Source organism: Morus notabilis, unplaced genomic scaffold (assembly GCF_000414095.1).
Source record: "Morus notabilis unplaced genomic scaffold, ASM41409v2 Scaffold45, whole genome shotgun sequence".
Taxonomy (NCBI): Eukaryota; Viridiplantae; Streptophyta; class Magnoliopsida; order Rosales; family Moraceae; genus Morus; species Morus notabilis.
In genome coordinates this window covers 978,438-995,576 of record NW_010366164.1, presented here as the reverse complement: position 1 = coordinate 995,576, position 17,139 = coordinate 978,438, and the positions used below count along the sequence as shown (strand labels likewise).

Here is a 17,139-nt window from a genome sequence, read left to right as displayed (position 1 = left end):
CTTCCGATCTCGATTTGGGACAATGTACTAAATTAATAATCAGCTTGCTAAATACATAACATAATAATTTTTTGAGAGAATGAGAGAAATAACATATTTAATAAGAAGTTTAATAAATTGTAACATATATATTTTTTTAAAATAGGTAGATTATTGCATAATTTGATATTTTAGGTTTCAAACATTTGGTCTATTTAGTTCGCTGATTCAAATTTTTAATTCGAGTTGAGATGTGACTTTATGTGAGAGCTTTTTACTGTAGCAAAAAAATTAGATGTGACTATTTCTGAGAGCTTTTAGGCTTGTTCTTTTGAGTGAAAAACTCAAAAAAAGGCAACTCGAGTTATAACTTTATTCGAGTTCATGTTCTTTTAAGTTTAAACTCTAGTTTAAACTCGAGTTCAAACTCGAGTTTATGACTAAAACTCGAGTTCAAGTTTCCCTTCAACTCGAGTTCAGAAACTCGAACTCAAATTAATTAACAATATTTTTTCTATTCTTAAAAATACTATAACTTTTTCGTTTTAATTCTGATTGAGATGATTTTTTTTTCTATGCGTTGACAATGAAAAGACGAATAAAACCCGACCTATATACCATATTAAAAATTTTCATCAGCATTGAGTTTTTTTTTAAAATACTATCTAAACACAAATTCAAGTTTTGACTCACTCAAACACAAACTCAAAAAGATTCTTATCTCAAACCATAACTCAAATGTACACAACCAAACACAAACTCAAGTTACAAGTTCAACTCAAGTTATAACTCAAATTCAACTCAAGAATTATACTCAAGTTAAACTCCAAAAGAACAAGTTTAACTATAACAAAACTCAAATTCTAAATTTGAATAGGTGAAATGACCTCCTTTCTATACCTCTCCTTCTCCTAGTTAGGTCCACCATGCCTAGTGTCGGTAATCGGCGGCTGGTTCCGGTAAACAACTGCCGGTGCCGACGACCGATAAATACTGTATTTACCAGTAAATACCATATTTATCAATAAATATTGTATTTACCTAAAAATCTAACTGCAGAAGTTGAAGTCAGCGACCTGGTAAATATTGTATTTACTTAATATTTACCGATAAATATCGTATTTAATCGTAAATACTTATCTAAAAATCCAATCATCAGCCTTGAAGATTGATAAATATTGTATTTACAAGTAAATATCATATTTACTCATAAATATTATATTTATTTGTGAATCTAATCGCCGGAGATGGTGACCGACAAGTATTGTATTTATCAGAAAGTGTCATATTTATCAGTAAATATCATATTTACTCATAAATATTATATTTATCTAAAAATCTGATTATCAGCATCGACAATTGGTAAATATCGTATTTAAATACCATATTGATTCAAAAATCTGGCCGCAGGCGTTACTGACTGTTATATAGTGTATTTACCCGTAAATACCGGTAAATAACATATTTACTCGAGTCCGAAAATCTGGCTGCCGACTCGGCAACTAGCATGGCTCGCCGGACTGGTTCCCAACACATCTAGTTCGTGACGGCCTATGTCAGAATATGGTTCGTGCTTGCAGGTGTCTCTCTATCCACGGATCCTCGCGCAAGCCAGTGTCTCTCTCCTCAAATCCTTGCGCACGTCGCGTCTTTCTCTCTCCTCTGAACCCGATTTGTGTCCCAACAGAGTTTCGTAAGTATGCTTCACCATTGCGAGCAGATCTCGACCGACAGTGACCCCGGCGATCCTTGGTCGGAATAACGAGGCGGTTGCAATCAAGTAGTGATGATCATCTCTTTAGTGTATCTTCTCTTGCTCCGGAGTCTTCGAGATCGCGCAGAAACTCGACATAGGGCAAATGCAAAGAGAGAAAGTAGATCTGGAAGTATAGAGAGAGTGATCAAGGAAGCGAGAGGCAGTTGCAATCAATAATGTGATGTTTTAAACCAGAACCACCCCAAAAAATAAAACCACCTTCCCCTTGATCTTAGATGGTTCAAACCTCTGGTTCTGATTCCGGTTCCAGAACTATAGTTTGGACCCCAAGTTCAAACTATAAATCATGGTTCTAGTTTCAAAACTAAAACCACCCTAATTTAAACTCCCATACCAAACACAACCTAAATCAGCAAAATGGGTGGGTATTTGTACAATACATAACCAGTAATATACTAGTGAGTAGTGAGGCCCAAAAAAAGCCAAATCCGACCTTAAATTTCATATATTCTGTTTGGCAAGATAGATGAAAACAGAAAGTATTAAAAAAAAACAGTAAGAACTTCATAGATAAAAATAATAACCCTACGTGCAAGAAAATTTGGATTTAGCTACAAATCACTTTTGTAGCTAAATGTTAAAATTTTGTAACTAAAATAATTAACTACAAATTTTTTATTTGTAGTTAGGTCGTAACTACATCGTCGACATTAAAATTACCTAGCTACAAAAATTTGATTTTGTAGCTAAATATGCCACCATTAGCTACAAGCTATGTTTTAAGAATCTCTACTACACGGGCCATGTTTTGAAAGGCGAGGACTATAAACGAACCTATTCTATTTAGTCCAATTAAACTCTTGGGCCATTTTATTTGAACAATGCTACAGGACACTCACCGGTGATTTAGCACCACTCACCAATAAATAGTAGGTCCCGCATTATGGATCTATAAGTGGAGACCACTTTTTATTAGTAATTGTTAGCATCGTTTGATGCCTCTAAACATTTTTCATTTTATTTAAGGTAAAGGAGATGAATACATCTTAAAGCATTGTTTTGGATTTGTATTTCTTACTCTTAATTAATATATTTTTAGTTCAATAACAATATTAGTTAAAAAGTATTAACTAGGAATAAGAGGTAAAAATCAAAACCCCTACGCTCTAAAGATAAAGTCAACAATTTTCTCTTTTTATTTATCCTTACAAACATAACCTGGAAAAAAGTTCTTGAGACGGATAAAAACTATAGAACTATTAGAAACTAGAAACTAGAACTCATAATTTATAGTAGTGATTTTGGATATTATTATTATTTTGTAAAAAGCTTTTTTAAGTGTTATTATTATTTATTATTATTATTATTTTTTTCATCAGTTAAATTCCCCAGGGTCATGAAATGGGCGATGTGGCAAAGTATATGACACGTGTGTGAATATTTAAGTGTCGTTTTCACTAAACGACAGAGTTTTAATGAGTCGATGAATATGGTTGAAGGAGGGCCTAACTAGTAGTCTCTTTCATCTTACTCAAGGTTTATGTAGTAACGGAATATTAATGGACAATAAATATGAATGAAATTATATAAAGACATTTAGTGCGATTTTAAAAGTGATCTTTTGCTATTCTTAAGAATAATCAATTGTCAAAATTTAATGTTTTCTTGCATTTCATGTGTCTTTATAATTCTCTGTAATGAGAACGTACATGAGTTTACAAGTGGGCAATGTGGCAAAGTATAAAACATACACGAACTAAGTGTCGTTTTCATTGAACTACAGTGTTTTAACGGTGAATGAATGTATATGATACAAGTGGAATGGTTGAGGAAACATCTAGTAAACTACTTTTTAGAAGTCTTTTCTTATATGGTTAGAGTTTTATGTTTTAAAGAATCACCAAATTTTGTAAAAAGCTACATCATTATGTTTCATGGGCTTTTTATTTGTCTCTAAGTTTGACACTTAATATTCTTGCCGCTATTTCTGTAATTGTTTCCTCCCACTGAAATTCTCATCTGATCATATCCTTCTCTCTCTCACTAAACTTTCCACATGCACAGTTTCTAGCAGTTATTTATTTATTTTTCCATCAACAAAGAGTATCTTGTGGAAAAACAGGCCCATTCTTTAACCCAATACCAATTTCTTGACTTGTAGTCTCCTTGGAAATCATTCCTCAAAACAAAAGAAAAAAAGGTAGACCAGAAACGAACTTCTCGGGAGATTAGTACAAACGTTATGAAATGTCACATTCACAGCACATACATGATACATATGAGTTGTTGCTCAGCAGGTATATGAAAATGACTCCCATAAAAAAATAGAGCCAAATTCCCCCACCTAGCCCCAATTTTACATGGCCTCTACCACTAATGAGAAAAAGAAAGAATTAAGATCATTGCAGTTGAGTATGCCTCCTTACTTTCATTATCAAGGGTCAAAATATTGTACGTGAAGATTTTGGATGAAGTTGAGTGGCTAAACGGCTGATGCGATTTAATGGATTGGGGCACTATGGAATGTAAATTCCTTTGTAAAGTTCTGAATATGTGGACAAAATCTCTCATCATTATATGAGGCTTAAAAAAAATCTTATCGGTTAAAACTTTTTCAGTTTTTTATTAGCGTCAAACGGACTGTTACTTTTATTATTATTATTATTATTATTATTATTATTATTCAATAAATAAAAATTAAGATGTATGATTATTTCAACCCTTTTCAAAGCATATTACATAGTTCTTCTATAGTGTAGCCTCCAAAATCACTACTATAAATTACGAGTTCTAGTTTCTATATGAAGTTTTGGGACTTAAATTTTGTTCAACATATTACTCCTTCTATTCCAAGAATACGAGGTAATGCACGTATTATCTGTATTATTAGATTTATTTATTTATTTATTTATTTTAGTAACATAATGGATTAATTGTTTATGTCCATCAAATTCTTCGTTTTTATTTAAGGAAAAGTATAAAGTTCTAGTCCGACACGATATCCAAATCACCATTCCCGGCATGTATCGCATGATCACAATTTGTTTTTAAAGTGACAGCAAACAAACGCTACTCCTTATAAACCCTCTACACACGTACCAAAATTCTTACACATTAAATTTAAATCCCCACGTCTATCTCCCATGGCCTTACCAGCAAGCGACACCGACGAGCCTCTTTCCCCGACAGGGAGGCTCTTTCTCCGTCAGGAATTGAAGCAAGAAATCTACTGCGCCGTCGGCTTCAAGAACCCTATCAATGTTGAGGCCGTGAAGGCCGCGATTCAAGCATCAGTTCTCCTTAAACACCCCAGATTCTGCAGCCTCATGGTCCATGATCGCCATGGCGTCGAGCATTGGCACAAAACCTCCGTCAACCTCGACCGCCACCTCATCGTCATCGACTCTTTGGTATCTTCATCAGCCGCCGATGATGAATCTGCCGTCAACGAGTACCTCGCAGACTTGTCGATAGGGGCGGGGCTAAGTGCCGATAAGCCGCTGTGGGAGATCCACTTCCTAATGGCTCACAGGTAAGAGTTGAACCAAACGGATTTTCTTTTCTTTTTTTTTTTTTTTTCTCGCTAAAGATTAAACGAAAGGATTGAGTTTGTGTCATGCATGATCAATTCTACGTCCTGAAGGATTTGAATTGTCGGACTTTAATTTTTTCACATTTATACAAATGAGTATTTTTTTCACTCTTATTCAATGATATATATAGATAAGACCAAAAATTATCATTAATTTTATCGATTCGGCATCGCAGATGCATAATCTTCCAAGTCCATCACGCTCTCACAGACGGGACTTCATTCATGTCGTTATTGTTGTCCGTTTTCCGGAAGGCCAGCGACCTGAATGCCCCTCCAACGATAGCGCCGTTGAGGAAGAAGAGGAGTATGGCGGCAACAACGATATGGGAAGGGATTGTGCGGAAGGTTGTTGTTTTGTGGTATGGTTTGATGTTAGGGATGAGGGTGTTGTGGGTTAGTGATCGTAAGACGGCGATATCGGGCGGCGATGGGGTTGAGCTCTGGCCGAGGAAGATCGCCACTGCTAGGTTTTGTTTAGAGGACATGAGGATCGTCAAGAGAGCTGTTGGTGATGCGGTAAGTGTGTGTGTGCATGCGGTTCGTGTTTTGCTGTTTTTTGTTTTGTGTTAAAAGATTATGATCCCACTATTTCGGTTTTTTTATTATTATTTATTTTGAATGGGTCCACTAAGAACTTCGGGAATTAATATGTTACAATTTCCCTTTTTTAATAATACTGTAGTTTTAAATTAGATCTGAAAAAGAAAAGCAGGAACAATTTTTAGGTGGAAATATATATTATTATTTCATGACTTTTTCCTTGCTAGCTATTTCTCATGGGTGCTCACTCACACTTTTCTCTCATCAGTAGTGTGAATATATAAGTCAATTATGATTTTTTTTTCTTTTCTTTTTATTGAATGGAATTTTATTAATTATATATATATAGTTTTATATTTGTGAGACTTAACGAAATCTATAATTATGGCATTATGCAGACTATCAATGATGTTTTTTCCGGGGTGATATCATCCGGGCTATCAAGATATCTGGATCACCGAACACCAAAAGGTAAACATTTTCTAAGGTCCCGTTCATTTCACCGATTCGAGTTTAGAATTCAAGTTTTGCTATAGTAAAAAGCTCTTAGAAACAATCACATCTAACTTTTTTGTTACAGTAAAAAGCTCTCACATAAAGTCGCATCTCAACTCGAATTAAAAACTCGAATCAGCGAACTAAACGGATCCCTATATGAAGTATTTTGTTCTTCCCTAAAGACTAGTAAAACTAGCAAAATTCCTTGCACTTTCATAATAAAGTCTAATATTTCTAGTACTCATATATGCTATATATGCCAATTATGCGTAATTTGGAAAAATGCTAAACAAAATTAGTAAGAGGCAAAATTAATTCACGAAGATAAATTAATGTTGCGTTTCTTTTTGTTAGCTTTGCAAGAGGGACACCAAATTACGGGGGTAGCCATGGTAAATTTAAGAAAACAACCAGGACTGCAGGTACATATGTTCCACCCTCCTCCATCCTTTTTCTATGCTAATTATATTCCTCTCTTTGCTTTCTCAAGGATCTATTTATCTTAATGTGACAATAATGAAATGAGATGTATTATGGAGTCCAAATATTAGTCATTAGAAGATGAAAAACAAAAAAACAAAAAACCATGTTTGCTCTTAAAATAAAAGTTAGACTTCTAGCCGAAAAAATTCGGTAGTTATGATTCTTTCTTTTCTTTCATCATCCAAGGTCTAAAAAAAATTGAATTATGGAAATTGATTGTTCTTGTATATGATCAGGAACCATCCGACTTGACGAGAAGCAAATCACTATTGAATTGGGGCAACAAATTTGGCACTATTCTCTTGCCCATTCAGTATAAAAGATGTGGTCCTAATCCTCTAGAACACGTCAGGAGAGTTAAGGTGACCCTTGAACGCAAGAAAAAATGTATGGAGGCTAATTTCGCATACAAAGCCAGGAACAATATAATGACTTATTTGGGAGCAAAGGTGAGTATTAAAAGAGGAAGAAATTGGCTTAATGCTGCCATTGGTAACAAAAAAAGAAAAATCCTTTATTGGTATTTATAGTTTAGGACCAATCATCAAATTCCATTTTTTTTGTTTCAATATTTTCGATTTGATGCAACATTCAAAGACACGCGATACTGATGCAAATTAGTCTCCAACATAAAAGCTCTCTAAGGAGGAGGAAAACAAACAAAAAAAACAAAAAAAAAAGATTAATTAGAAAAGTTGATATCTAATTCAACCAGCTTTTAAGTCTCTTTCTATTACTTCTTTCGTCTTTGTGTTGTAGGTTGCTGGTCTCGTTACTTACAGGGTTCTTTCCAACACTAGTCTTACCATCTCCAATATGGTTGGCCCACAAGAACACGTTGCAATTGGAGACAACCCTGTGACTTACATCAGAGTAAATATATCAAGTTTGCCTCATGTACATGCCTCTTATAACTTCACTGTTAATTCCTACATATTTATATATATGTCCAAAAAAATAATAATTTGATGGATATTTATCACAATAATGAAATTTATAAATAATGATATATAATAATTGTATTTGTGAGTTGGAAATGCAGGCATTGATAGTCCACATGTTGAGCTATGCTGAAAGGGCAGACATGCAAATCTTGGTGGCCAAAGATATAATTCCGGACCCTGAATTTCTTGCTCAGTGCTTTGAAGATGCCTTGGTTGAAATGAAAGAAGCAGCCTTAGCCACCATTGTTGAATCCAGTTAGGACTTTTTGCTTTTTCAAGAAAAAAGAACCAAATAGTTTGATCACATTCACATCAAAATGAAACAATTGGATTTGCTCTTCCACATTGCTAGCAAAAGTAACATATCAAATTACCGCAATTGGGCGAAAGTGTTATATTAGTTGTCATTGTTTTGTTTTCTACTTCAATGTATAATGCTATAATTATAACAGCAAATTAACCCGTTTTCAACATGGTCTTAGAAAATGATTCTAACTTGTTTTTCATCTCAATTGTTCTGCTACAATTTAGTTTGCGTAGTTCTATTTCAATATTCTTTCTCTGCAAAATCAATAAATTCATGAAAGTGATCATCGTACTCGATTGAATTGCCATAATATTAACATTTTTTATGTTAAAAATTAGTTAAAGATTAACTCATCCAAGAAAAAATATACTTAGAGAGAAAAAAAAAATTACTTAAACTGGTAGAGGTGAATTTGAAAGAAAAGCTAAAGCTTAGGTAAAAGAAGATTAAATTAGTTAGATTTATATTGAAACTTCATCCTGAACTTTGTACTTTTTATCATTTTGGCCCCTGAATTTTAACAAGCGGTACATGATATTAGCTCCCCTCATCCACAGAAAACTTACAAAAGACCACCTTCCGTGTAATCATATCTATATCTATATAGTGGAATAAAAGACCACTTTGAAGCCGTATATATTTAAAAAAAAAAAAAGTTAAGAATTCACCTCTCCTATAGATATATAAGACGACACCGCCATCTCATTTTCAAAGAAAGCAAGGTGGCAACACCACGTGATCTTGTTCATTATTAATGCTCTTAAAAATCCAGCTGCAGATCGCCACTGCAGGACCACCAGAGACTGCCTTTTCTCGCACTGCCATTCCTGCATGCTTAATTAATCTGCTATATATATATATATGTATGTATATATATATATATATATTGTGTGTGTGTAATTGTTGACCAGTTTCCATCTGTGATGTTCTACTATTGTAGCTCATAATTTAATTTGCCAAGGACGTTTAAGGATATTTCTTTTTCCGGTTTCTGTAGCTCGGGACCATATATGTGGAATGGGATCCTAAATTAATTAATTATTCCTTCCTTGCTTAATTGTTCCATTCGTTTTCTTTGCGTAACGAAGTTCCTTCCAGAAAATAATAATATTAAAAAAAGATGGATTAGATCACCATCTCAGATGTAAATACTAACCCGATCGAATATGCACACATTAACGTCAATGTTATAAATATGACACCAATAGCATGTTTGGCATGCTATTTTGATTTGTTCTCTCTTGTATAATACTACTTACTTTAAATGCTACATTTTGTTTTTGTCATAATATTCTTTATGCTTTAAATGTTGTATAAAGTAAACTTTTGTCATAATATTCTTTAAGCTTTAAACGTTGTATAAAATAAAACTTTAGTTTTAAAATGATTTGAAAATGTCAATAATGATGATTTAAAAGAAGTAACTATATATATCAACTAATGACAATCAAATGTCAAAATTTTCGCATATGCTATTCGGTGCCAAATAATTTACCACCAATCATAATATATGCTAAATTTAACATCAAGAATGACATTGTCATAATATATGTTAAATTTTACATCAAGAATGACATTGTCATAATATATGCTAAATTTAACATCAAGAATGACATTGTACTCGAAAGTGATTTTCTTACTCAACTACAAAAATTTGACACCGTCACACTAATTTAACATTGCATTTGAGATGCTCTAAATGCTAATTCTATGTTTGACATTAAAAAATGTGAAAATAGAACTTTGATGTGCTACTATATTTTGTGTTGCAATGTATAATGTTATTTCTAATGTTATATTTTTTTTTTGTCATAATAATAAGTTTTAAGAGTTGTTATAAAAATTATTTTAAAATAAATTTAAAAGGTCGATAGTGTAATAAATGAAAAGTTTTGACATCAATCAAATGCCAAAATTTAGTATATATATGTTACACGTGTATCAAATCCACTAAGTATAGCATAAGCCAAATACAGTACCAAAATTAACAATATTTTTGGTACTTAAATGTTAATATTACCATACTAATTTGACATTATATTAACGATACGCTTAGATCTAGCCTCAAGGAATTTTAAAAAAGTGTACAAAAAGATAGTGAAAAAACTATAAGCCGTCGAGAGTATTATATATTTAGGCAATATCTATGGCAGAACCAGCTTTTTTAGCCTATCGGTAGGTAATACTGTTTTACTGTGAGATTAACTTTTCAACGATTAAATTTGTGATTGAAAATAGTTTTGTGTCGTGCGATGTCTTAAATTTTTAACATGAATACTCACATATCTAACTGTTAAAATGTTAATTTAACAGTTAAAATAACATTATTTACATGTAGAGCAAAAAAGTCTGCCCTACTATAAAAATTGGAGAGTTTTTTAATAGGATTAGAAAAAATGAACAATCAATAGTTATCTACTTTTCAATTGTAAGATCTGTATTAAAACTGTTTATTCTACATATTTTTTTAATTTGATATGATTTTAACCAGAGCAAATTGTATTGATTCTACTGGTAGGCTGTTTTTTTTTTTTTTTTTTTTTTTTTAAAAGTCCCTAAAAATCGTCATTTATTTATCGTACTCAATCGTTGTTTATAGACCACTTATTTTCAGGGACATTTAGAGAATCACAGGAAGTAAAAATGGACCACTTATTTATTTTCTTGGCGACCTTTAGACTTCGTGGGGTCGCGGCTTTCATTGTTGAATTCCCAAAAAATTGGTAGTTATATGCAGAAACGAAAAGGGCAGGTAGTTGCATTCTAATTACCTCATTAAATACCCTTTCCTTGAAAAAGAACAAAAAAGAATTTGAGCGCTTCATTAAATACCCTTTCCCCCTAAAAACCCACGTCCATTACACCGTTAACCTGAATATTTGGGTAACGTAACATACAAAAGTATCACGCACAACATGGGATTGTTTTATTTTTCGAGTAAAAATATTGGATTGTTTAGGTCCGTATCAAATTTTACTTTATATATGTATATATTTAGAGAAAAATATTATTCCATTTGATTCGATATTTCTAATTGTGTTGATTTATTAAATGTTTATTTTGTTTAAATTGAAAAATTTGAAAAAGACCCTTTAAATACCCTTTCCTTGGAAAAGAACAAAAAAGAATTTGAGCACCTCATTAAATTCCCTTTCCCCCTAAAAACCCATGTTCATTACACTGTTAGTGAATATTTGGGTAACGTAACAAACAAAAGTATCATGCACAACACGGGGATTGTATTATTTTTTTAGTAAAAATATTGGATTGTTTAGGTCCGTATCAAATTTTTATATATATGTATATATAGAGAGAAAAATACTATTCCATTTGATTGATATTTTGAATTGTGTTGATTTATTAAACGCTTATTCTGTTTAAATTGAAAATTTTGAATCATGAGGTTTAAATTATAATCAGAATTGGTGTTTGGATGTACAATTAAGTGTAAATTTAAACAGAAAATAAAATTTTCTAATTTTTATTTGAAAAGTTGCAGAGAGCAAAGAGATTGAGAATATTTCTAGGCATAAAAATTTGTTTAAAAGTTGAAATAGATGGGACATAAACTCTAAGTTGGACAATTCTTACTCATTTTAAACGGAAAATAAAATCTAAACTAGATGCTTATTAAACACGAATTTGAACTTGGTCCACCACTAAAAGTACTGAAAATTGAAAATAGTAGTGAACCAAATAGGGGGACTAAATTTCATTTCTTCACTCTGCATTAAACCAGGCCGCCCAACTCCTCCATGATCACACTTTCTCATAAATGTAAATTGCAATTCTTGTGCCAAACACGAGAATCTTCTCAGATTCTCGTTCCCATCTAAAGATTACTTCATACCAAACACTAATTTTTAAAGAAAAGACTAACTACTTACACCTATTATCATTATAGTTCCTAATTTCTCTTTCGAAGGACATTATATGTAGTTCCTATATAGCATATATTGCTCAAAGCTCTATTAAATAGCACACACTATTTATTCCTCACGTCTCTACTCTTTTACACATGGCCTCTCTGGCGACCAACTCCGACGAGCCCCTAACCCCAACGGGAAGGCTCTGCGTCCGTCCGAAATTGAAGCATATAATCCATTGCGCCGTTGGCTTCGAGAAACCTCTCGACGTGGAGGCCGTTAAGTCCGCGATTCAAGCCTCAGTCCTCCTCAAACACCCCAGATTCTGCAGCATCCTGGTCCATGATCGCCACGGCGTCGAGCATTGGCGTAAAACCTCCGTCAACCTCGACCGCCACCTCATCGTCATCGCGTCTCCGGTCTCTTCCTCCGCTGCTAATGATGATGAATCTGCTGTCAACGAGTACCTTGCCGACTTGTCGACCGGCCCGGAGCTTAGCACCGATAAGCCGCTGTGGGAGATCCACTTCCTGATGGCTCACAGGTGAAAGAAACGGATATAGTTTGCTGCTTGTAGCTTTTTTTTTTTTTTTTTTTTTTTCCTTTTTTTTTTTTTTTTTTTTTTTCCTTTTCTTAAGACAATTTTTTTTCTTCTTCTTTTTATTAGTTTATATCTAGCCTATGCATTCTCTTCTATCCAACTAATTCAATAAGAAATATATCACAATAGTGTATAATTGTTAATAAAACTTTCTTAGGATTAATTAATTTTTTTGTATAACATGAATAATACAGTATTTTATAAATCATTGTCACGACTTGCGTTTGGTATGAAGATTCAAGTCAGGGTGGTTTTAATTTTAGAACTAGAACCATGATTTAAGGTTTAAACTTGGGGTCTAAATTATTGTTCTGGAACCGGAATTAGAATCAGAGGTTTAAACCATCCAAAATTACAGGGGAAGGTGGTTTTATTTTTTTGGATAGTTCTGGTTTTAAACATCACATCAAGATTCAAACTTTGAATCAAAACTATCCAAATCAAATACTGATTTTCAAGAATTACTTCTTTTACTTTTTACAAATTTAAACCAGAATCATAATTCCGATTCTAAAACCCTAGTTTGGTACCTTATACGCGAGTTATTATTAGTCGTTACCATCAGTACTAATCAATAAATAGATAGAATGTATTATTATGTATAAATAAGCTGGTTTCAAAATGCTTACGGCAGGCCACATTATTAAAAAAAAAAAAATGTCATGTCATAAAATTTTCCTAATAAATACCACCGTATACTTTTATGACTTATAATAAAGTGTAAATTCAATTTGTTTCTAGAGTTCTCTAATGTAGTCTGTACTTTGTACACATAGAGCGGTTTTTTTTTTCTCTCATGAATAAAAATCATTACTGATTTTATATCCTTACAGATGCGTCGTTTTTCAAGTCCATCACGCTTTGGCAGATGGGACTTCATTAATGTCATTATTGCTGTCCGTTTTCCGGAAAGCTAGCGACCTGAAGGCCGCTCCGACGATAGCTCCACTGAGGAGAAGTACTGATGATCAGAGGAACAGGACTGTGACAGCCATGGCTGCGGCGCCCTTGAGGAAGGTTGGTGTTTTGTGGGATAGTCTGATGTTTGCGTTGAAGATCGTAATGAGGCTGTTTTGGGTTCGTGATCGTAAGACGGCGATATCGGGCGGCGATGGGGTTGAGCTCTGGCCGAGGAAGATCGCCACTGCTAGGTTTTGTTTAGAGGACATGAGGATCGTCAAGAGAGCTGTCGGTGACGCGGTAAGTGTGTGTGTGTGTGCGCGCGCGTGCGGTGCGTGTTTTGCTGTTTTTGTTTTGTGTTAAAAGATTATGGTTGCACTATTTCGGTTTTTTTTATTTTTATTTTTTTATCAGAATTGCGGTTTTCCACTTAATCATCCTTTTGTTTTTATAAGCAACATAAAAATAAAAAATAAAAAATCGCCCCCTTCAATTAAGTACTCGTTGACAATAACACTACAAGAATTATTCAAAATTAGCGCCAAGAATTTTTTTAAAAATAGTATAATAAATTACAAAAAAAAAAAAAAAAAAAAAAAAAACTAAAGTGGTGCAGTTTTTTTTTTTCTCTCTCAAAGTCCCCTCTCTTAATTGCCTCTCTCTTCCTCAGTCCTAACTCCCACAACCTCATCGCCGTCAACGCTGTGCTAAACTCCCACTGTCTCATTGACTGCCGCCATCATGACAACCAAAATCGGATTATTTTTAGGATTTTTGTTTTTGTTGTCGTTAACATGGTTGGGTTTAGATTTGGAGTTTGTTATGTTTTTAACATTTTGGTTTTTCTTTATATTTAAGTTTTTTGTATCGAGTTATCTATGAGATTTTTTTTAAAATTTTAAATTTGACTAATTTTGAAAGCATGAGAGAATTTTTTATGTTTACAAAAGTGGGATATTTATAACACAAAATCAAAAGTCCCATTTCACTAAACACTAAGAATATTTTTATAACTATTCCTTTTTTTAGCTAGAAATATATGTATCAAGTCCCCAACAATGACTTTTGTCTAAGCGATGTGTAACATATTTTTCTTTTTCTTTTTCTTTCTTCCTGTAAAATGTCTCAATATATTTTTATTCATCGAGTATGACGGTTCGACAAATTGTTATGGCATCATGCAGACCATTAATGATGTTCTTTCTGGGGTGATATCATCTGGCATATCAAAATATCTGGATCATCGAACACCAAAGGGTAAATTTTTGTAGATCAGATTAGTGGAGCATATTACTCCTCTGAAAATCAGTGCACTTGCATAATTATTAATTACTTCACTTTCAAATTACCATTGAGTAGAATTCTACTCATATATATATATATATATATATATTTCTCGATTGGACAAAATATTAAAACTTCGTTCGTTTCACAGATTCGAGTTTTTAATTCGAGTTGAGATGTGACATTTTTTTAGAGTTTTTAACTGTAATAAAAAAATTAAATGTGACATTTTCTGAGAAATTTTAACTGTAAAATCTTAGAACTGAAAACTCGAATCGGTGAAATAAACGGTGTCTAAATTGAAATTAGCTGATGGTCAAAAGGGACAGAATTAATTCACCAAGCTAAATTATAGTGGATTTTTTTGTTTTTGTTTTTGTTTTTATTATTTAGCTTTGCAAGAGGGACTTCAAATTACTGGGCTAACCATTGTAAACTTAAGAAAACAACCAGGACTGCAGGTACATATGGTTCATCGCCTTTCTTAATTATTTGTGTCTTTTCTGTACTGATTCGCTCTTTACTTTGTCAATGATCTATCTATTCTCTTAATTAATAATCTTCTTTTGTGATTTGTATGGTAATTGATGGTTAATCTAATGATCAGGAACCATCCGATTTGGCGAGAAACAATCCAAAATTGCATTGGGGCAATAAATTTGGCGGTATTCTCCTGCCCATTCAATATAAAAAAGGTGGTGTTGATCCTCTGTACCATGTGAGGAGAATTAAGGTGATCCTTGAACGTAAGAAACAATGTATGGAGGCTCATTTCGCATACAAATTTGGTTGCAATGTGATGTCTTACTTGGGATCAAAGGTGAGTTTTAAATGCAAAGAATTTGTGTTATTGATGTAGCACAAGCGTATGATAAATTTGTAATTCACTAAAAATACTGAAAATCAAGTGACTAAGTAAATTGTTGATTCGAATGAATACCGAAGAATAAGTAAAAGTGAAGAGAAGGTTCTCTGATTTTTCTTTTATTAGCAATGCAAAACTGAATACAAATAAGAAAAATCCTAAAATTCTAATCCTATCTAAACTCACGTTCTAATCCCATTTGAACTTGAAAATAGTAATAAACTAAAATAAAATAATAAAATAAATAACCTACGCTAATCTAAATTGCATACTACCTATAGTGGAGACGCCAAAAGGAGACTTTCGGCCAAAAGAACAAAAGGATGACTATAACCATAAGAGCTTTTAAATTAAATAAACCTAAAAGTGTATTTATCAAAGATGTCACCCAACACTCCTAACAAATATCTCATCGACATAAATCTTTTAAATTTCAATCTAACAGTAGGAGCTGCCTGCATCAGTTATTACATAACATATTTCTAGTGTATTTATTAGGAAAAGATCCGCACTAGGGCAACTAAAAAGTTGTCTTATTTAGGGCCCGTTCAACATTGCTTTTAAAAGCTGCTTTTAACTTTTTTAAAGAAATTACAGTAGATTAGGGTGTTTGGTAATTCTTGTTCTTATTTAACAATTTTTAAAAACTATTGTTAAACAGTAGAATTTGAGAAGCAGGTTGAGTAGTGTTGTCAAACGTGCCGTGCCGGGCCGGCACGGCACGCTTGACCCTAGGCCCATCACGAACTTGGGCCTTGCCAGGCACGGCCCTGCACAGTGCAAGGCCGTGCCTGGGCCGGGCCTGAGAAGAAAAACTCAGGCCCGGTCCAGGCCCTGGCCCTAGTCCATAAGGGCCAAGGCCGGGCCTGGGCCCAGGCCCTTGTATTTTTTTTAATTTAATTAAAAAAAATATCAAGTGTCCCAAAAGATGTGATTTTATTGAATTGACGTAATAGGAGTACACATAAATGACTGCCTCGTTAAAAACCTTGCTAAGTAAAACCCGTGGAGAGATCGGGACAAAACCTTAGCGAAGGAAAAAAGAGTGCAGTAGCTAGGAATAGTAAATTACAAACCTAAGTGCTTCCAGAAGATTCTGTTATTTCTAAGTTAGAAAAATATTCTTGCATCGAATCATCTGTGTATTGTTGTTTTCGTCTTCTGGCATTTTCCTAGTCTTTAACGCACATTAGTCCCTCCAAGATATCTGGATGCATTCTGCTTCTCTTCTCGTCAAGAATTCAGTTGCTTGCGCTAAAAGCTTGGTCCGATGCTACCGTTGACACTGAAGTTGTCAGAATGTCACGAGCTATTATGGATAGTGTTGGAAAACGATATGTCTTGCTCTTCCACCACTGTAAGATGTCTAGTTTGTCGTCATCGATTACAAAATTTGCTTCAAAATATTTGACTAGTTCTGTAGACGCTTGTGTTGAGGACGATCCTACCAATTTCTCTTTCTTCTTCAAGAAACTCCACGACAATCCTTTAGGCCCCGAACTGGTAGTTGACGACGAAGTTCCCTGTTCTTTTTTACCTGTGCTATATTTTGCTTCATAC

The 17,139-nt window shown here is 33.5% G+C and overlaps 2 protein-coding genes across 2 annotated transcripts in view; both read left to right on the top strand.

Annotated features, from left to right (window-relative positions):
* Nucleotides 1–4,801: 4,801 nt before the first annotated feature.
* On the top strand, nt 4,802–8,124 carry LOC21410116 (O-acyltransferase WSD1). Its single transcript, XM_024173232.1, has 7 exons — nt 4,802–5,228; nt 5,465–5,807; nt 6,230–6,302; nt 6,684–6,751; nt 7,049–7,261; nt 7,572–7,709; nt 7,855–8,124. Exons 1-7 carry the CDS (start codon nt 4,840–4,842, stop codon nt 8,014–8,016), a joined length of 1,386 nt encoding a protein of 461 aa, XP_024029000.1. The 5' UTR covers nt 4,802–4,839; the 3' UTR covers nt 8,017–8,124.
* Nucleotides 8,125–11,853: 3,729 nt separating this feature from the next.
* Nucleotides 11,854–17,139, top strand: part of LOC21410115 (O-acyltransferase WSD1) — an 11,500-nt gene continuing 6,214 nt past the window's right edge. Inside the window, exons 1-5 of the mRNA XM_010109608.2 lie at nt 11,854–12,473; nt 13,364–13,730; nt 14,615–14,687; nt 15,108–15,175; nt 15,322–15,534. Coding sequence (XP_010107910.1) covers nt 12,082–12,473; nt 13,364–13,730; nt 14,615–14,687; nt 15,108–15,175; nt 15,322–15,534 — 1,113 coding nt within the window. The 5' untranslated portion in view covers nt 11,854–12,081. The remainder of the gene's footprint in view (nt 12,474–13,363; nt 13,731–14,614; nt 14,688–15,107; nt 15,176–15,321; nt 15,535–17,139) is intronic.

Coding starts and splice junctions, on each gene's coding strand:
- LOC21410116 (XM_024173232.1), top strand. CDS start 4,840: ATGGCCTTACCAGCAAGCGACACCGACGAGCCTCTTTCCCCGACAGGG. Junction 6,752..7,048: donor GAAAACAACCAGGACTGCAG/GTACATATGTTC, acceptor GTATATGATCAG/GAACCATCCGACTTGACGAG. Junction 7,710..7,854: donor ATATATCAAGTTTGCCTCAT/GTACATGCCTCT, acceptor TTGGAAATGCAG/GCATTGATAGTCCACATGTT.